The sequence below is a fragment of the Musa acuminata genome, chromosome BXJ1-2 (genome assembly GCF_036884655.1).
Source record: "Musa acuminata AAA Group cultivar baxijiao chromosome BXJ1-2, Cavendish_Baxijiao_AAA, whole genome shotgun sequence".
Taxonomy (NCBI): Eukaryota; Viridiplantae; Streptophyta; class Magnoliopsida; order Zingiberales; family Musaceae; genus Musa; species Musa acuminata.
This window is the reverse complement of record NC_088328.1, coordinates 19,706,376-19,728,506: the sequence shown is the minus strand read 5'-3', so window position 1 is coordinate 19,728,506 and position 22,131 is coordinate 19,706,376. Positions and strand designations below refer to the sequence as shown.

General features: G+C 34.2%; 2 protein-coding genes across 3 annotated transcripts; both read right to left on the bottom strand.

Moving 5' to 3' along the window:
- Positions 1-299: 299 nt before the first annotated feature.
- On the bottom strand, positions 300-4,805 carry LOC135597215 (GCN5-related N-acetyltransferase 4, chloroplastic-like). Its single transcript, XM_065089871.1, has 3 exons — positions 4,505-4,805; positions 1,118-1,514; positions 300-916 (listed from the first exon to the last, which is right to left on the bottom strand). Exons 1-3 carry the CDS (start codon positions 4,713-4,715, stop codon positions 628-630), a joined length of 897 nt encoding a protein of 298 aa, XP_064945943.1. The 5' UTR covers positions 4,716-4,805; the 3' UTR covers positions 300-627.
- A 411-nt stretch (positions 4,806-5,216) lies between these two features.
- On the bottom strand, positions 5,217-18,187 carry LOC103970401 (uncharacterized). 2 transcript variants are annotated; one of them, XM_009384169.3, is made up of 19 exons: positions 17,874-18,187; positions 16,902-17,005; positions 16,309-16,395; positions 16,095-16,170; positions 15,915-15,989; positions 15,747-15,800; positions 14,948-15,007; positions 14,455-14,571; positions 13,597-13,691; positions 13,280-13,485; positions 11,628-11,725; positions 11,205-11,308; positions 10,967-11,132; positions 10,762-10,884; positions 7,577-7,659; positions 7,153-7,294; positions 7,025-7,054; positions 6,202-6,272; positions 5,217-6,096 (listed from the first exon to the last, which is right to left on the bottom strand). In XM_009384169.3, exons 1-19 carry the CDS (start codon positions 17,910-17,912, stop codon positions 5,397-5,399), a joined length of 2,430 nt encoding a protein of 809 aa, XP_009382444.2. In that variant the 5' UTR covers positions 17,913-18,187; the 3' UTR covers positions 5,217-5,396. The 2 variants fall into 2 exon arrangements, with proteins under 2 accessions (XP_009382444.2, XP_064945935.1); XM_065089863.1 differs by lacking the exon at positions 7,025-7,054.
- Between the last annotated feature and the right edge of the window lie 3,944 nt (positions 18,188-22,131).

The window sequence follows — 22,131 nt, the reverse complement described above, 5'->3', positions numbered from 1 at the left end:
TACTTCTTATGCTAGAAATGTTGAACATAAAGGGAGGAAACAATACAAATCCAATTTTAAGACAAATGACAAAGACAACTTGCGAGATGGATCAAAGTTAACATGGATGGATTGCTAGGCTATGTGATCCAAGATGAAGATGGCCATGACATTCTTGGACACAAATTCATCCAGCTATGTTGCCCCAATATCATATGCTAACTCTTAAAACCAGTGATCCCGTCACATTCCATCCAGAACACAATAAGGCGAAAACCAAAAATAATTTTAGTAAGAGAATTTTAATCTGTCACATCAAATGGAACATAAAACATTTGTTGCACATTAATTACTTGCACTGTATTATTACATGGGAGCCATGACCGATATTCGACTCTACTGTTCTCTCCCTCGCAGCAGCTTCGGACTAAGAATAATATAGTAATCATAGAACATTTCATTTTAGCATTATCCTTAATGGTACAATGATTACCTCAAGTCTCCCAGTAGCTTTACAGTTGACACCAGGAAAATACAATGTCCACAGCAGTTTTGAGTGTTGTTTTGTTGTTCTACACACACAATATACACCACCCACCAATAACCTTGGAGAATCTGAACAGGTGTATGACCCATCACAAACTTTGATCAAGGAGTTGCATAAGGGACCAGGAGTTTCATCATGAAGTTGAATTGGATGCCCGGCGAGGTCTTAGGTTCTGGCCATTTTGCATTCTCTGGCACTTTGATGCATTTGAAGCCCTGGCCTTTGTATAATCTCATGGCAGCTAAGTTGTTTACATCACAGTGCAATGCCATTGATCGGCATCCCCAACTCCGGGCTCGGGCCTCTGCCTTGGCGACAAGCATCTTGGCAATCCCCTTTCGTCTGTCTGCCTCCCGAACTGCAACATTTGAGATATATGCAATCCCAGTTCTATATGGACAAAAAAAGAAGCATGTCACTATTTTTGCAGCTCAGAAAATTCTAGAACCATGTCAATATTCTTGCAGCTAAGAATAGACAAAACTGTCATACAATAGATTTTGATTAGATGGAACTCTGATGCAAAAGGTACAAGGTGATTTTTCTGCTGGATGATTGGCAACCCAACTAACCATGGGAACTATAAATTACCTTCTTTGTCGAAGCAGACCTTTCCTAGGAAGGAAATCAGCTACTGTGTCAACAGTAAGAATTCCAGCTACAGATCCTCTGTTGATGCTGAATTTTCCTTCAAAACCTCCGAGTTTAAAATCCTCACATCCAATATATAATTTATCATTGAATGGACTATCGGTGACAGCAACGAGACATGTCCTCATGCAACCTGGAGGAACTGAGAACCCAGAGAGCAATCCTACAAACCGGTCAATCCTCAAAACAAGATCGACTGGGAATGTATAATCTGGAAAGAAGCAACTACAGTGAGTATCTGCCACTTCCCAACAGTCCTCCAGCCGTGCATCTCGAACAGTAACTTCGGGCCACACAGATGGGAACAAATCAACAGCTTGACTAGCCCTGCAAGTACCTACACAGTGTACACATGGAATTACAAAAAGAAACATAGTGGGCAACGAAAGAAAAAAAATCCTATCGTACTAAAGACACTAATTTGATAACTGATGAAGTTTCTTTCATGTTTAGAACCAAGATGGCAACATGTGTGAAATAAGAGATACTAGGTGACAGCTCAACTTATTTCTGAACAGCAGAACTTATTGATCTGCAACAAAATTTGTTATTGGATACGATTAATTCCATATTTTTGCTCCCTCGCAAGCTTGTACAGTCAATAAACATCACATGTAATTTTAATCTGAAGAAAAAGCATGAAGCAAACTGGTATTAGAAGACAGATGTACTCACTGGTATAAGTTAGTCCATCAGATCATTATGGGCTTATTGCACAAAAGAGGGGCTTGTTTGCATGCAAGAAGGGCCAATGACCAAATTAGTGGTTCATTAAGGGGTCCATGAGTTCAAAAAAAGCAAATGAAAAAAGAGTTACACCCAAGGGTATAAAGATTATATGTGGCAAAGATTGTCAACGAAATTAGCATCGCTAAACATGTGATGTTAGAAATGTTAATTCAAGCCATATGCTGATCCATGCTAGGAATGTCAACATATGACTAACCAAGATTTAGTCCTGTCACATGCAACACAACGGCAAACTGACTGACATGAAATTATACTTTGCTAGGAAGGTATCAACACACAGCCTGTGCCACATAACAACAAAAATTAATATGTGCAGATAAGGGGTGGCAAACATGTCTTCGGTCGACATATGGTATGAATCTGTGTACACACATACACATGCACACAAGTATATGATTAGAACAATATTATCTAATAATTAATTATTGTTGATGTGTGGTTATTATTCAGCATACACAATAATTAGACAGATATTATCCGTATTGGACTTCTAAAATGAATTGGAGTTCACATCAGATAAATAAAACCTATCCAAGTTGCCTCATCAACTAATATGCAATCACATCCATTGCCACATCTAGAAGTGGCAGCCAATGAAGCATGGATACAATAAATGCTGACATGACACACATATACAGCAGTAATTTTTTGTTAGAAATATCAGTATTAAGTACGTCAAAGCTTAACATTTTTTATAGCAATAGAATTTATGGTTGCATACAACCACAAATAAGATCAAGCAATTATACTATTCATCATTTAAAAAGATTAATTTTTAAAAATAATTTCATTAATTACAATATACTGTTTGATACAAACAACCAATAAACGTATTAATAGAAAATCCACCTTGTCAAATCAATACTCAAGGAAGACAAAATTCATCCATATATTGATGAAACATTCACTAGCCATCCTAACAGTATATGTTGTTTTTAATAATTGATAAAAATCAATATTTCAAGGAAGTATTTGACATGTATGTTAGCAATATCTAACAAGTATCATATGCAACATATATCCAATACAAGTATCATATGATTAAATATTGGTTTCAAGATTGGAATTCATTAAAGATAATACAAGTAGAATTGACAAGTTCAGTTGGGCCAGATTTATCGGTTCGGACTCACTAATAAAAACCAAAATTTCAAAATAAATAAAATATATAAAAATCATGTGAAAATAAAAATATTATAACATAATTGTTTTACCTTCGTATTATAAAATATCAAGCTTTCAAAAAAGTGAAATTAACATATAAAATGTAAAAAAATAAAAATTCATAAAAACTAACAATGAAAATATTGTAAATTAATCCATTAGAAAATAATAACAAAATATTTATTAAAAATAGATAGAAGTCGTATCATACAATGAAAGTATGTTGGTCGCAATATATTACAAACACAATATTGACAGTGTCTTCTCTTCGATTTCTTAATCACAGAGACATGTTTCTTTATGGGCTTTCATCCATCTCAAATTTCTCTTCTTCTACTTCTGCTCCACTCTTTATTCTTTCTATAGTTGTTAATTTGGCTAGAAATTGCCAAGATCAGTCAGCTCCAATTGAGTTTGATTGATTCATACCAATCCAATCCAAATTCTAACAACAAAGCCAAGCCAAGATTGAATTGCCTCTAAATGATATTAACTCCATACAAAGATACACCTTCCTCAAAACCGCTGTATCACATTGGCATCAGCTAAATCCACTAATTATAACACAGAATCTCCATATTTTAAAAGTGGCATTGGCAAGGGAGACAAGAAACACTTTTCCAATTGAACATATTCTGTTCTTTTTCTAATTTGACCCCAAAGAATTCTATCCTGTGTCATCCACTTCAAGAATTAAGTCATACTCACCGGAAAGTTTCCTTGGACAAAAATAATCCAGTAAATAATGGCCATCGTAGAGTATTTATTCATCGAAGTTGACAAATGATATACAAAACGCAAAAAGACCAAATTAAGCTAACCCTAGTTACAGGCAAATTAAGCTAGCGTTATTTAAGGGTTTCAAAATGCAATAACCACAACCAGTCATACAAATCCCTCTTACAAACATGATTTGCAATGAAGCACGAAATTCATAGCTAACAAGATTAATTAATCAAATTTAAGCACATACAAGCATGAGTTCTTATTAACAAACAGAAATAAAATTAATAATCACCTTAAGTAAAAATTAACTGAGAAAGGAACCAAAAGAGGGAACATAAGGAACAGAACAGCTTTGACTGCTATCACCGAGTTAGGTAAACACCAGAGCCAGACCCAGTTTCATATAATTAAATCAATTAGTTGGATAAACATCCCAAGTTATCGTGTTATAATTGCTTCAAGGTCAATGCGTCTGTTTGAGAAAGATATAGAACCGAGATTTATGAAACTTTATGAGAAAGTAGTCGATTTAGAGGAGGAAAAGAAAAAGGGAACAACTGCTCAATTGCTACATATAATCTTGGCATCTAGAACACGATCCGAGGAGAAAGCCCATCTTTTTCCTAATAGAAAAACAGAATTCTGATCCTTTTCCTTATGGAGAAGGGCGATCAGTAAGCGAGATACCTGTTGCGGTCGTGTACGCTCCGAAATGGGGAGATCCACGGAGGAGCTGTTCACCCCCACCGCTGCGGCTGCTGCTGCTGCCGGAGGGAGAAACCAAAACCCTAGGAAGCAACAGAGAAAGCGTCTTGTGGCTCATAGGAGAGGAAGGGGCGGAGGAGGGAAGAGAAGGGGACGGAGAGGAGTGAGACAGGCCCAGAGATGTTAAGGCCATTCTTCCGATCTCTCCGTCCCTCGGCCACCGAACCACCACCACACCGTTATATTACTGCCATTGTTATGTGGTTCCACATTCGGCCCGGCCCGGTCGAGTAGCCTTGCAACACTATCTTCCCCAAGTTTAAATGCCAGGGCAATCCACCGGAATCCAGCTGCAAGTCTGACACACAAAGCTTCCCTACGTGAATGCACGATAAGGGAATTCCTTGTAACGCCCATATATGCTCAAGCAATAACTGCAGCATGACATGTTCAATGATTTCGCTCCGTAACGGTTGCAGCAAATGAATATAGCTAAAGGTTAGCATGTCAGCAAGTCACTAGTTGTCTAGTAATGCCGAATAAAGCAACTGATCGGTTATATATAGTGAGCAGAATGGTAGACCAGCAACTGCCCGACTCAAGGCAGCGGCTCCTCGGTGATCATTGAACACATTAAACTGAATGATAAGCAAATTAATTTCCCTTGACAAATAGCCAATTTGACACACAAGCATAGTACTGTTCAAGTGTTTATTGAAAAGACAAATTACAGAAGCAAAGCTACATGGCAAATCTCAGCGGACAAAATTATAATAGGACAGTACACGTACATCTGTCGCCAGATGCACTTCTGAATAAATGCCACTGTACACGTCCCACTGCTGTAAGAACTGTACTACTTACATTTAATTCTCTATTCCTGAACTACACCTACCTCAGGTTCGATACGCCAATGACTCTTGTTGAACTCCAAAATCGCAGTTTCATCCTTGAGAAGGAAGTTTCTCTTGGGTGCAGTAACCTCATCTTCCATGGCTCTGCCTACTTCAATATCTGCACCAACAAACTCTGCGTCCTCTTCAAATGAACAATGGGTGGTCTCGTCTACTTTTGCCAACTCACCAGATTCTGATACAGTAGAAGCACTGCTACCTGCAAGCACACCAATCGTACTAACCGATGTGCTTGCAGCAGTTTCCCCGGAATTCAACTGGGTTGAAAAATCAGTAGGTTCATCCACCTGAATATCGGAAGCTTCACGCCAGCCCACCCATTCAGGCTGCTGTTGATCATTAAAAAGGTCCACATTCTCAGCAATTTCAAACTCGAAAGGATTCACATCTGCAACATTTAGTTTCATTACGTCTGTTGATAGCTCATTGAGGGATTCATCAGCTGTGCTTGTATTGTCGGCATTGAAATCTGAGTCAGAAACAGTACACTTGTCTTCAGGCAGCACAATTTTGGTAGGCTCCTCTACTCCAACCACTACCTCATCATCACTGCTGTTACCACCACTGGACGTCTCATTTAGATTGATGTCATCCATCCTATCCAGGGTTTCCAAGGCACTTTCATCTTCGAAAGCAAACCAGTCGCAATTTGTGAAAAGACTGCAGCATACAGAGAGAAAAAGTTCCAATGAGAATCATGCTACAAAGAACTAATGAAACTTGTGCCTCTGGTTATTGCACCCAGAGCTTAAATGAAACATGTACCTCTGGTTATCGACACCATGCTTCAAAGTAGAAATCACAAGTCCAGATGATCCTTGATCGATGTATACATCCTGCAATTTTTCCAGCAAGTCAAGATAATTATAACAATCAATGTCCCATTAATAACTTACTGCATTGCACGATTGTACAAACATAGCTACAATTTCTTCAAAAAAACAAATTACACGGTATAGGAATTACAACAATCTTCTATTTAGCATTAGATCAAGTATCAATACAGAAACTTGAAAGGCACAAAACTGAAGTACGACTTTTCAAATACAATAGTTTACAACAATAAATATCTTATACGAAAAGAAAAGAGAACCAAGAGAGACTTCAGATATGAACATTAGTTGGGAATTTTGAAAAAATGGGTTCTGTTTCTTAACATTATTAAATCAAGTATGATAAATTTTGGCAACCCCAAGAAAGTAAAAGAGTATGATTTTGTAATTTGGCTTTGAAAAGATATAGGGACCGGTCCTTCTAAGAGATAAAGTTGACATCAGCATGTGGTGTGCACCAAAAACATTATCAGATGGGCTAATCTGAAAATGCATATTTAGATAGCCCATCTGCATTGCAATTACCGGAAGACCCTTCTTCAGATAAAACCTGCTTCTTAATGAGGACAAAGTCAAGAATGTTTTAAATGCCTTTAATAGGCAAATAAAACAATAGATGCTTATGGACTTTCAAAGCATAAGAAACCACTACCGCAATGAAGGCCCCCCTCATTCCTTTTTCTCGTTTGTGGAGTAAAAGAGTTAAAAGACATTTAAAAATAATTGTATCCTGAACAAATAAGCATGATATTTACCTCATCATCTTGGTCAAGAGAAACATGGGCCTGAAAGAATAACTGTCTTTTATCATTTGCACAAGTGAAATAAAAAAATTGCTGCCTAAGATATTAATGATAGTTACTGGTTCTGATCTACTAATTACCTCATCTACATTATCATTCTCATAAACATGGTACCGAAATGCATGGTTTGTATTGTTCACTAAGGCTCTAATATCATAATCTCTATCATGAAGCTCGTCTTCATCACTATCTCTTGTCCTTTCCTGTAATGTTGTTGGGCGACTGCATAGACAAAAACATGTTTAAGAAGAAAAGCATAAAAAGTCCAGCAATAACTTAAACCATGACTTAGCAGTTAAGAGATGTCTAAAAATTGTGATTTTCATGAACAAATAGTTAGTAAAAATGCTAAAATCACATAATGAACTGCAAGGATGGTTCAGCTTCAGCCATAAATGTCGAGGATAAAAGTTCCTCTTCTGATATATTGTCTTTACAGTTATTATCCATTTTTCACTTCATTGACCATCAGAAAAGCTTTGTTCATTGCAGCATGATGCTTACCCACAGGCCCAGTGAAAAACATTTTCCACTGCATTACGTTCACGCAAAACATTTGTTTGCCAATCAATCCATTCCTCCGATTCCTACAATAGCAAAAAAATACATACAGATTTAATACAAGTCCTGAAACAGATACATGACCAACGATTCTTCTACCATATAACAGTAAAGAAAATGGTGCATATGTCATAATGGTAACTTAGCTAGTTAGATTTAATTAAAAAAGGGTAATTGATAAACCGAGGCTAAACTATCCAAGTACAGTTCACATAGCCCCAAGATTTGATCTTATGATTCCTCCTAAGATCACTGTTCATGATCCTTCCTCCGATCATAGGCCATCACTAAGCAAATTCTAGATTAGGTGTAATTTTAACTCTCTCCTCGCAAAAGCCTCCATACACTTTTCACACTTACTCCATGTCTTTTCTCATATGAAGTTGCAACCATGGTTCATAAGATCTGTAACGAGACTTGGGTTGGCAAGGAAAAATACAACTGTGACAGAGAGTATTGGTTGAATTGGACAAATCAGAAAATAATTAAAAATAACAAGGATGAAATATTTTTAAAATTATAAAAGTCATGAAATAAATATATTGTGTTGAAATATTCTTTTACCTTGATGTATTATAAACTCTAAAGAATTATACGAAATTTTGAATATGACGAAAAAATTTATGAAAGATAATGAACAAAATAATGGAGATTAATTCATTAGAAATTACTATAATGTTCATTATAAAATATTTATTGATCATATCATTCAAATAAATTAACAAAATTAATTATTTGTTATAACCAAAAACTTACTCCTTTACATAATTGTGTGCACTGGAAATTGCAGGTTCTGAAATATTAGATTGAAAGTTTGAAACTGCTCTGTGTCCAGTCAATCTCATCCACCCATGGATCAAGCCTAACCCCAAATTAATTGTATAAATATATTATTACTGAAGGCAATAGATCTAGCGAAATGATGCAAAACCATTTTAACCTATTTCATATTTCAGTAAAATTTATTAGTTTAAATGTTACTTTGTAAAAATCATAAATTGTCACATGACAACATCTTCCATGTTTCTATTTTAGTTTCCTAAATTATCAAAAGAGAAGAAAAAAGATAAATAAAATAAAATAAAAGTTTAATTTGATTGAATATCACAGATCTTGATTAATAATTATTCTGTATAAGGAAGATTCATCATCCTGCAAAATAGTCTACTGACTAGTTATACCATTAATATAACATTATTCTCCAAATCAAATTTGGAAATCTGTTTCTTAGAAGTAGGAAAAAGCAGATGCTTCATTTACTTTGATTTAATTATAAAATTACCTTTTATTTCTTAACCTTGATATTTATAAAAAGAGCAAAATGGGATTAATAAGTAAAGACAACAAAATGATGGAATAGAACTGAGCCTCTTTTCCCACATTATGCATTAGCAGTGTGAGGCCACATTTTTATCCCAATAGTATATAATCTCATCATCCACGTAAGGAGAAGTGCAGATGTGTGAAACCATCCTTGGAAATTTCTCCATAAGCCAAAAGTAAGTTTGATATTATCCATTTTTTTCCATTATCTTTCACTATTATTATATTTCCCTTCCTCTCTCTCATTCCCTTCTATTCCTAAATAAAAGAAAATACTTCCAATGTGTTATGTAGGACAAGGTCATCATGAGCATTGGAAGTATTTTCTTTCAGTGATAGATGGAAGAATCTTCACAAGCATTGGAAGTATTTTCTTTCAGTGATAGATGTAGGACAAGGTCATCACAAGCATTGGAAGTATCTTCTACTAGCAGATCACTTGAATTGATTAGTGTGAACAATGTGAATTGTGATTTTTAGAGTCATAAAGAAAAAACAAGAATCATTCAGTGACAGATGCAAGACTTGCAGGCATATTGACCTAGATAAAAATATGGATAACTAATGATGCCTAAGTTCTTTCATTTCATTTTGAAAGGGAATACTAACTATCAAGAACCTAGAGATGATTCAAAGCTTAAGAACACCATAGATAAGGATTTGGTAACTAACAAGATTCCAAAGTCTAGACCTCTTGCTAAAACAAAATGCATGAGATAGAAACGCAAGTGATTTGCCTCATATAGATGTTATAATTGTCATTACTATGATGTAACATATGAAATTGATTCATTTTTATAGATTAAAAAAATGTTCCACGGTCCTCATCCCATGGTTAGGTTTCTAGTCATTTCATTCAGAACTTAATATTCAATACAGAAAACCCAACCAAGAAATTTATCACGTGAATTCAAGGAACCAAATCACATGTTCAACATCTTTATTGTGACAACCAAAAATTATATGAAGCTATGTAAAACTGTACGAAAATTTTTAAACGAAAAAGAGAGATTCAAATATAGTCATTCTGATTAAAATTTAGTCCAATATACAGACTTATGATTCTTGATAGAGAAGCTATTATTGCCAAGGTATGTAATTTCGAATAATACCGCCCGGTACGTACCGGTCCGTCAGCTGACCGGTATACGGACCGCCCATTACCGGACGGAACGAAAATATATATATATATATATATATATATATATATATATATATATATATATATATATATATATATATATATATATATATATATATATATATATATTTATAAAAGGCAATGTCGCCAAGGCGACGCAACGTTGCCTTTTATAAGAATATATATATATATATATATATATATAAACTAGGCAACGTCGCCGAGACGATGCAATGTCGCCTTTTAAAATATATATATATAATCTTTTTATAAATAAATATATATTTATTAATTTATATTTATATATATATATATATATATATATATATATATATATATATATATATATATATATACGAGGCAACGTTGCCCCGCCCGAGAGAAGAGAGAGGCGACGTCGCCAAATTATATATATACATATATACATATATATACCGAGCGGTATACCGCTCGGTATACAATATCGTACCGTACCGAGCGAACGTCGAAACTTCGGTACGGTATGATATTGCATACCTTGATTCTTGCCCATAAATTTAACACATTGCAGAAGTCAATAACCACTAATATGCACATATATAGTTACAAGCCTACAGGACTAATAATCAGGCTTAAATGTAAAGGTTCATTTATACACCAATACATCAATCAATAAGCAACCAACCTGTAGGTAAGACTGAATATGGTCATTACTGCTCGCAAGTTGCACAAGTTTGTTACTAATTCTTGTAATATGCCCAATGTTTCCAGCCCGGAATGGCTGTCTTCCAATGGCTGGGACACTTTCCTATAGTGGAAAAGTTAATAGATAAATTAATCTGTTTACAACAAAATATAGTATCATGAATCCCATCAAACATGATTCTTACCACATTTGAATCACGGGAGAGGAAAGGATTTCTATCTGCTTGCAGAAACTTAGAAATTATACCGCAGTCACAAAATAAATGATCAACAATTGCAATATTCTTGCTTGCAAGGCATGACATCACCAACTTCTCTACAAGATGATGTAGTGAGTTGTTGAAGGGATACCTGCATGAACCACATTATTAATGAATGAACAATATGCAGAATATAGACAAAAAAGCAAAAGATGAAGCTTACTTAAAGAAGTGGTCTAGGATTATACGGATGGCACCAGATCGAATCAATTCCTTCTCAGCAACTTCATCACCAGCTTCTAGAAATACTACAATGAACTCCACTACCTGAAAATCAAACATAGAGTTTTAAATGCTAACGGAACCAGAGAAGTTCAAAAGTTTCTGAATTTTCAAAAAAAAAAATTACAAGTATCCGTATCGTAATTGAAACATACAAAAAGAAAAAGTATATTCCCCATTACGCTACATGAAATTCACTTCAGTCAAATACAGTATAACTTAGAACATCTTATTCGATGTTGAGGGAAAGACAAGCCCTGACATCATATCCCAACCATTTTATACAGGTCATTCAATAATTAGATCCTCCGAGTTTTACCCCTTTTTTTAAATTATCAAAAAATCTGCTCCAAAATGTACATACCTTAAGTCGATGCTTCCCAAATGGAGGATGTAGTTCACCATAAGTGGTAGGAAGAGTATTGGCATCAGATGACACATTCAACAGTTTAAGCAAGTCATCTGCAAAACAAAATAGTCAAAAAGATTATTGAGTACTAATAACAACTTGAACAAGTTCATAATAAGTTGATACTGTCACTATAGCAAGGCCATGGAATAAAACAAAAATCCCAGATAATACTTTCACATCTCTAATGCAAGGGGAAGAAACAGCTGATTACAAGTAGTTCTTCTGCAGACTAAATTTTTTTAGTTCTATGCCAATACAGAATTGGTACTCCAGAAATGTATTATAATGACCCATAAAACCACCATGAGTATATTAAAGGACATATTACAAGTTCGAGCAAGACAATGTTAAATGTTCTCACAAAAGAGAATAAATGCAAGACAAGCTCATAATGAATTAACAAAATCATGAAATAAGACATTGAGTGAGACAGAAAATATCATCAAATGCATTTCTACACTCCCATGATCGGTAATTTTAATAAAGTTTTAAAATCACCACACTCCATCCTAATTAGAAAGGTTCAGAATGTTTTTCTTAATTTCTATATATTCTCTATTTTATTTTCTGATTTTTTTTCTATTTTTAATTGTTATTGTTGAAAGCCCAATCTCCTGATAATTCCAGCAAATGGAAATCCTGATCCAGTTCTTAAAATTTCATTTCAGTCATACATTATTACTGAAAATAATTTTTGTTACAAAAATCACAATGATAGTGTAACATAAGTAATAAAGACTAATATTCAAAGCATGAAAAAGGAATGCAGTGCAAAATATCTGGATGTTCAGAAGTATAAAGGTAACAGAGCATCTGAATAGGATCTTATCAAAGTAAGATTTTATCTATACACAAAAGAAATACATAGCCCCACATGAGTCGACAAATTAGATAGGAAACTTGTATAAAGCAACAGATATGATTAGAATCTCCATTGGGTCCTCAAGTTAGATAGGAGTACTCAATAAAACAACAGGTATGATTGGATCACTACAATGAAATGTTTGCCCCAAAAAGCACTGAATGAATAATTCTTTACAGATCATGCCAAATTAAATAAATCCATGAAGTTGGCAACCAATAATTCCTTCATATGTTGGTGAACAAAGCCTCTATTATTAAGTTGACAGAAAATCAATTGTCACAGTACTGCTTTAAAAACAGGTACAACAAGCTACCAATGCAATGCAATGTTTTTGCAGAAATTTTCAGCAGCCAGCTTGACTCTTCACAGACTACTTTAAGCCTAAAATTCTATATTAAGCTCTCTTTTGATCATGATTTCATTCTCAAAGACTCGAACAATTTGGTAACAATTTGTAGAGATAGCTTTTGAATAAATCTATAGAGCATACTTCATTTTGAAAATTGATCTTAAACAGGAAATCCAAGAAATTCCCACTCCAAATTATGATCCCTTGACAATCATAGCTCTTATAGATCCTTCCCAAGATACATGCCCTGACAAATCCTATACCAGGCTTGCTAGATGATATTCTTGCAATATTCAATTTCATCAAGCAAAAGAACATTTTAACCTTAAGAAACGAAAGGTCACAAGCATCAAGGATAGAAATATAAACAAGCATACTTTAACTACATACCCAAATGTGTCAACATAGCATGTAAAGTCTCTGGATCCACATGACTGAATGACTCATACAGATGCTGACTTCTAACGTAATGGACTGAAGCAGGTGAAGCAGATCTTTTAGGATCCAACAAGGCAATACACACAGATAGAGAGTGAACAAGGGCAGATTTAGACGAAGAATTTTCCAGTGCATGCCCAAATATCCTCGCAACAAAGCTGCACAAAAACATAAAGTAACAACAGATGTAATGTCAGAGTTGCCAAAATACTATCTACAACACCATTAAAGCAACCATATCTTTATAACATGAATAACAAGACAAGTACCTTTGGCTAGAAAGCTTAGCTGCTAAAGCTGATGAAGTATTTCGAATAATGGCCATTAGAACCTCAGCCGCATTAGCATTAACTTCAGCAGAATGCTGCTCAATTTGCAAGATGTGAATTCATAAATAATAACTCATTAGATCATAAACAAAAAACTTTTCAAATATGGAACAGTCAATTAACTGAAATATATGAGTAATATTGATGAAAAGATATAGTGATTCAAAATGGGCCGCCAAGGTGTAAATAGAATGAATTCTGATGAGTGGTATGGCTGTCGAAACATGCCCATCTAACTCAAGGTTAGAGTCTAAAATGTATAACAAACCTAAGAAATATACACAAATACAAAGTGGATTCCAAAACCCATTGTTGAGCATGATTGCAAGAATCAGTCAAAGGAATCGCCATTGAACAGACGATGCGCAATAACATAAGCTAACCATTGTTAAGAATGAAGGTGAAGAAAGTGCACAGTCACTCAAGTTCATGATAGCATAGCTAACTTCATAATACAAACTTAATATGTAACTTTTCAACTATAACTAAATTAAATATATATTATGCTAAACAATATACCAATAAAACAGAAGATGAAGAATCTAGTAAATAAATTATCACTCGGTAACAAAGTCTATCAGTTACAGGCTGACAAAACCAAATGGGGCCTAAAGGGAAAATGTTGAAACTTGAAAGGTTCGGGCACTTCATAATACTGTGCCCATACTAACATAGCTGATGATCTAGATGATGTTGTAAACCGAACAAATTGCCGAAAAACATGTGCCTTGAGGAACCTATTTAACTATAAAGATGCTTCAATTATGAAGGAAAAAGAACACACAGTATAGCACTTACAGCAGGACTCAATTTATCCACAATTATCTCAAGCAGTTTAGTATCTGCCAACCACTGCATGATATCCATATGGTTTGGATATGTATGATCATCAGCACCAACAAGTCGAAGCAGGATCTGACCAAAGCAAACAAGGCACAAAATGGATTAACTACTTCACCCCCCATAAAACCAAAAACAAAATACAAAAAACACATGCAAAAACAAAAGGTCAACAAATAACAAGATTGGATTTTGTTAAGACTAAGATGGTACAGTAAAAAAGCATCAAATTGGAGGTAATTCACTCGTTAGCATATACAAGATGTCAAGATATACAGGTAACAACTTATAAATAAAGACAAAGATGTATTTTGTGATAGAGCAGAAAAAAAACAATAGTTATCTCACGATAAAAGCATGAGCTTTAGTAATTCAATGCACAGATATATATCACATGTTGAAAATCAATATTAAAAAACAAAGGAAGTTATGTTTAGAATTAAGAACTAACCTCCATGATCGATGTTACGCCTATCAAATCAACCAAGTGGTGAAAAATGACATCATGAGTCTGATCCAAAAAACATAATCCAAATCATAAGTCAATGCAAACAGAATAAAGATGGCAAAAGGTTTAACCAGATGAAGTATAAAACTAGTGTAATTATAATGCAGAATGCCTTTCAAATAGTAATATTATTCGAGTTCAAATTTTGGACAGCAGAGGTTGGAGTTTCAACCATAATTGTAGAATTTGTAATGACTGTAATGTGTTAATCCGAACCTAAAGACCTCAAATATACCAGTAACAGTTTAAATACATGGAAATTCTAACTGTCACATTTAATACTGCATGGAAACAAAACATGTGATGTAAAACTTATCCGGATGCATCCAATAAAATTCTAGTTGACTAGTCCCCCATATATTGAAGTTAAGCTCTTAATCCATTATAGATAATTTAGAATGGGAATATACCAAAAACAAAGATCTCATGTAACAATGTTTATCATTCCTTGAAAGTTTGTTGTTACTTTCAGTCTTTTACAAGCTGTAAAGAAAATGGTGGCTACTTTTGAAACATAATCCAAAAACAACATGATAAAAAGAAACTCAGAAATCAGATGGGAGGAATAACTGAGACCAATTCATGTTCTTGGAAAATCCCGACACAAAAATAACCTCCAAGAAACATTCTTTTTGTTTGCAAGTGCATGCCTGACAGATCCACAATGCACCCAGTAACCATAAATCAACACAATTTTTTCCCAAGTGATATTTCCATAGAAAGCAGTGAAAGAAAGACTTACTTGAACATAGGTCATAAGTGAAGTGGTCTTCCTTAACATCAGGCACACTACAACCTTATAAATAATGCAAGAAACTTCAATCAGCTATTTAATTTAACCAAATACAAGATGTTTTGGGCCATGATTGGCCAACTAAAGTATAAAAACTTGGTAGTAATGGTCATAAACCTTGCTGAAGTAACCAGCTAGTGTTGAATTATGTACACGATCTGGTTCAAGGAAGGAGAAGAGCTTGTTCATCAGCTGCAATGGCCAAAAATGTAAGAAAATCCAGATCTCTGAATAAACAAACAAAAGTTGCATATGTCAAGTAAAATGAATGGATCTGGTTTTGGTGCCATAACCTACATCTTCATCCTCCACCAAGCTTTTCAGTATGACATCAACTTCACAAGTAAGTATCTCACAGGCAATGAAAGGGAACCTACAACATTCACGAAGGGAAACCTCAACCATAAAATAGCTCCAAAAGATAAGCAAAAAAAAAAAGGAAAAGAACTAAAAATGATTCCAGAGTTACAATTAAAAACAAAAGTCAATTTTTGTTAATGACAAAACATACTTGAAGGCCCGTTTGCTGTCAGCATCTTGAGGAGCATCTTCGATAATATACTGGAGTAACTGTTCTAACTGAGCATGATCTCTAAGGCTGAAAACAAATTATAGCACATTATAAGGCAATAAATTTAGATGTTAAGAGGACTCTAATTGTAAGATTCACAAAACTCTAGTAGAAGCAAATTGTGGTTTCATTCTCTGGAGAAAGAAACATTATGTGAATAAATCCTGAGAGTTATCATCACAAGAAGTCACCTAATGGCAGCTATTTTCATTCTCCTAAATGAACAAATAAAAAAAACTTTTGCTAAGAACACGTATTCCCCAAGACAAGTAAGAACAGATATTGTCTAGAATGCCTCTAAGCTCTTAGATCAAGTGCATTTTATTAAATTTCAGAAGCAATTAAGATCTCCAATCAGATACCACATGGAAGGAGAAGCTTCCAAGTTAAGTTACCAACCTTCTAATTTATAAAGTTAATATAGACAATCTAACTAGTTTTATGAGCTTAATTACACAAGACGGTTCTTTTGTAATCATTTCCTAAACTACAGAGCACTAGAATATCCAAATGAATGCAAAGATAAAAATTACAAATTTATAAGGCGTGTGTTTAAAGCTTTGCATTCTTGAATTATTTCCTCTTCATCAAGAAGCTCTTCCAAGGTGAAGCTTTCCTTATCCAAGATAAACTCCACCTGCAGAGAAGGTTATACAATTAAAAATAAGACCACAAGCCAAAAAATAAAAGTAAGTCCACAAGCTGACTTGGAAAAGATCTCAAATGATAATTAGTCATTCAAAAGTACAACTAACAAAAGGATGTTCAAATCGCTAGAGAGCAAAAGTCTCTGACACAGCTATTAATACAAAATAAATCTTAACCAGTAAGTTGGTATGACAGACACCAAACGTGCAGACTGCCCTTTAGCGATGCCAGTAGCTCAAGTTCTCAAGAGTTGCCCAAGTTTTTTAAGGATTATCAATGTACAATCTACTCTCAATGAGCAGCAGCATTGCAAATACCCTCCCGTGTGCATGCCACCAATCATCGTTTTGTGAAATTTCAAAAACGAAAACACAAGCTGAATTCGCAGTTATTACCATGCTAAATAATGGAAACACACAAATCAATATCAGGAGAGGAGGATGCAATTTCACGTTCCGTTCAAAGATAGGAAATAAAAAAAGGAGAAATCTTTGCTTACTTTTCCTTTTAAGAAAAAAAACATAAAAGAGTATGGCATCCACATAGAAATATAATCGATACGAATACCACTTTGAAAAAAACACTTTAGGTGACTAGAACATGTTGCACAAGACAATGGTAAGTTGACAGAAGTAGACCGAGTATCAGATTATTAATCCAGAGAAAAAAGAGATTCAACAAAGAAGACGAACATGGTTCAAGGTAGCACGACAGATAATTAAACAAACCGCACAGGAAATAATGCTTAAGCCATCAGATTTAAAGTCAAAGCGACAGAAATGAACCACGCAAAGGAAACAAAAAATGACATCTCAAAGCAGCAGAGAAAAGAAATTGCGCAATAAGTCGCTGCTCACAGGAGAATCTCCGAGGAGATTGGGTATCCGCCAGAACATCTCCGACTCGGTTCTTGGATTTAGCTACTATGATAGCTACAAGCGGCCCAAAGGCCCACCGATCCGACGGCAGAGTAGGGATTCCTCAACCAAACGCCAGGAACCGAAGCCCCCGGGCGTCGGACGGAGGGCACCAGGAGCAGCGGCGGCTACGGCGGGAGGAAAGACAGGGACGGAGAAGAGGAAACCCTAGATTTGGGGGAAGGGAGGAGAAAAAGAAAGAGGGAGACCTCTCTTTTGAAGAGGAGGAACTATAATGAATTGAGGTAGCATCGAACGGATCGCGAGGCGGTCCATATTTGGATCTCTTGAATTTGGGTGGTACAGGTCATGTGTCTCAGCCGAAAGACAAAACACAGAATTCCCCGCTCTCGTTGGCAAAGAGGTGAGGGCCCCACGTCCTTCTATGCGTGATCCCTGAGCTGAGACACAGGATCCACTCCGCATCAGAAACAAAAATAACTCTCCCCGCAGGCATGGTTCGTCTCCTCTCTTTCCCCGAGGAACAGCATTGGTCTACGTCTGGGGCCCTGTTATCGTTCCCAATCAACGCACGGTAAGTGAGGCCGGTAAGAGTCTCTCTTTGAACTACCTGCTGCAGCAGGCTAAACGTTGATCGGATAACTCGAACCGTTCAGGAAAAGATATTAAATCCCAACACGCAAGTGTTTCACAAAAATTAAGGAGCAAAATATAATTCTAATAATACGTAATCCACTCAAATGGCTTTGGGCTTGTGGTGCGGCCGTGCTATCTTTAGGCTCCTCCGTTGTCATGACAGGTAGGTGTGGCGGAGTGGAAAAGAAAGGGGTGGAAAGCAACCCTTTGCATGAAAGTTTCGTGATGGATTGAGCTTTGCTAACGGGCTCGTCCACTACGAATCCAATCAACCAAAGCAACTGATTGAGGAGAAGGAGACGCGTTCGTTCTTTTGGGGTGTCGCAAGATATCCATGTCTCCAATCCTGTCTTTCCACGTCAGCTCTCCGTCACAGCGAAAAAGTTAGTTCGGTTTTCTGTTATCATGGCATTTCTGTATTAGTAAGCTTTTCTGTTGTAGTGACATTTCGAGTGGAATAATAATAAGGTATATTTACGATTGTTGCTAGGTTTGGACGTTCCTTCAAAATGGATAATAAATCTCTCTTTCTTTTAAACATGTCTTTTTATTATGAGTACAATCATCGTCTCTAAAATTAGAGCCAATCAGATAAAATAATTCATTGAAAATTATTATCTTCGAAAAATCATAAATCTCAATTAGTTATCTCTGGCATTTCGATTCTTACCCTTTAAAAAATTATATTGGCATCCCTTTAATTACGAAAATGAAATATCTATTTAAAAAATTACATTGGCATCCCTTTAATTACGAAAATGAAACATCTAAATTTATTTACCATAATATCATCGATTTTATCAACGAAAATATAAAATAATAAAATAATTTTAACATTTCAATTGGTGATAGTAGACGATATCAACGAAAATATTAATGACGGAGGACGACATCGCTAAGGACCATAGTGTGTGTTGTGGATAAAAAGAACGACGATGAGAGGTGAAAGCACTTTGTGTTTATGTCGGCGTCGGCGTAATTGTCAAACGATGATAATTGGCATTTGTATCGACAATCCTTTTGTTGCTTAACAATTACGTCAACAATAACGTAGATACAAATTAGCCCTCACATCTCTCCGTTACTCTCTTAATGTATAACACCCTCCTACGACTCCTAGCAGCTCCATTGTCCTCCTTTACCAATTGAAATATTAAAATTATTTTTTACCTTTTATTTTTATATTTTGATTGATAAAACTGATGATGTTATGATAAATAAACTTAGATGTTTCACTTATATATATATATATATATATATATATATATATATGTGGGGATGTTAATATAAATTTTTAAAATGTAGGGATTAGAATACTAAATACAGCTAAATACAGTGATAACATGTAGTTAGCCCTCTTATTTAACTTAGTAAAATTTATTAACTTTTTAAACACATCTTAATAAGTAAATTTAATATAGATTCTTTTTCAAATGCGTTAGGCATAGAAAGTAATAAATAATCTTCCATGTAGGAGAGAAATCTTCGTGAGGCGCCAAAACATGTTATGGTATCCGTTGATCCAACACCATGGAAAGAATCTACTCAAACCTGAATACATGTTGGCAAGAAAACTCAAAAAAAAAAAAAAAAAAAAGGTGTTATTTCTCATGAGGAATTTATATAAACCTAATGATTATCTACCTTCTATATCTATCCATTGGACCTTTAAAGGATGAATTATACCTATTTTTACATCTAGGATTTGCATATACAATATATATCATGAATTTTCTTTTACCTTTAGATTCAAAATAAGAAGAACATCCATTTCTTTTAATGTAAACTTGCAAAACAAGCATTGGGTGTTCTTCAAAAGATTGATTCCTGCATGAACAAAATCTTTTTTTACAAAATAATATTTTTTTAAAAAAATTAATATATCTATAATTATTAAATTCATCTTCGCCTTGGAACATCGTTTGCTCTCTCCTCTAACACCATACTATCTTCAATAATATATTTTTTTAAACATAAATGCCCAATAAATAATAAGGTAAAGTTGAAAAAAAACGTCCAACAAAATATTGATCTTATATTAATAAATACATGTGTCTATCATATGCATGTATAGAACATCAACAAAGAATATTAAAAGATTAATAAGAATATGTATTGTATGACACATGTATGCTCACAATAAATAATTTATAATTAACATGTATTAATTATAATAACACTTATGATATTTTTAGTCATTTAGTGAATCAAAATAATCTTTCTAAAACAAACATTCTAACATAAGTAGAATATAAAAACTATCTTTTTTGAAAAAATATATTATTATACTTGGAGATTAAGAGGATATCTTCATTACTATCCGTGATAAGAGAGCACTCATCAATATCTTCTTTTTATTTCTTTTTTCTTATACAATTTCATTTGATATGTTCATACTCTTTGCAACTATAACAAACATTATCTAAAGACTTAGACACTTTGATCTCCACCCACCACACTAAGATTTACCCTTATCATAAAAATCATCTTTGTTGACCTCTACCCTAAGCAGCTAACGCCTCACCATTCATATTATCATATTTATCATTTTTCTTTGTAGCATGAGATACTAAATTTTTTTCAACTTGTTTCAAAATTATTATATTCTTTTCGCATTATATCATCTCCATAAAATTGTCACCACAAAATTATCATGGAAGTTGGCAAACAATGCAAGAAGCAAAACTACCCTTTCTACCTAATAAATCTTCATGTCATCTTTCATTAGTTTATCTAATATTTCTTTGAATATATTCAAATGTTCTACCAAATCTCAACCTTTTTGTCATCATCATCATATATAACTTCCACTTTAGATACAACTCAATTAGTTAATATTTTTGTTAGATAAATTTTTCTAGCTTATCATAAATAATCACAACGAAGTCATTATCAATAACATTATTGATAATATTATCAGTGATACAAAGACAGATAGTACTCACCTCAAGCGCCTCCTGATTTTTGTCGCTCATCTTTTTTGGTTTATCTACTTATCCCTCCAATATTTTTACTAAGCTTTGATGGACAATAAGATCTTTCATCATTTTTTCTCATTAAATTTCTCTATAGTAAAGCCAATGAAAACAGTTGATGATATCTTTATTGAATCTCTGATCATCGAATCTTTTGGGCTCTAATACCATTTGTTGAAGGTGAGAAAATTTTTGAAACCAAAAGAATACATACATATCAACAAGTTATAAAAAAAATAAAAAAACTGATAAAAGATTTAATATGGTTCGATAAATCTTATCGTTATCCACAGAAAAAACTAAATTCTTTAATATACATAATCAATTATAAGACTCATGAGTTTTCCTTACGCACATCTCATGTAAATCTTAAAAACTTCTTTATCAACTCTCTTTACAAACGGTGGAGTATCCAAAATATCTTTACCTCTTCTTTTTTTATCGAAACCTTAAGACTCAATATATAATTATAGGAATAAATCTTAATTTACTAAGAAATTTTAATTTAATTACAACTTTATCAATAAATTTAAATATAATTTGGACTCTTAAAAATATTCATCAACCATAAAGAATTGCAATTCGTCTTTGGTAGTAGTGGCATAATACACTACCGTTTTGATTAT

Coding starts and splice junctions, on each gene's coding strand:
- LOC135597215 (XM_065089871.1), bottom strand. CDS start 4,715: ATGGCCTTAACATCTCTGGGCCTGTCTCACTCCTCTCCGTCCCCTTCT. Junction 1,515..4,504: donor AGCGTACACGACCGCAACAG/GTATCTCGCTTA, acceptor TACACTGTGTAG/GTACTTGCAGGGCTAGTCAA. Junction 917..1,117: donor GGTCTGCTTCGACAAAGAAG/GTAATTTATAGT, acceptor TTGTCCATATAG/AACTGGGATTGCATATATCT.
- LOC103970401 (XM_009384169.3), bottom strand. CDS start 17,912: ATGTTCTGGCGGATACCCAATCTCCTCGGAGATTCTCCT. Junction 16,171..16,308: donor GACAGCAAACGGGCCTTCAA/GTATGTTTTGTC, acceptor TGAATGTTGTAG/GTTCCCTTTCATTGCCTGTG. Junction 11,133..11,204: donor ATCCTAGACCACTTCTTTAA/GTAAGCTTCATC, acceptor TGGTTCATGCAG/GTATCCCTTCAACAACTCAC.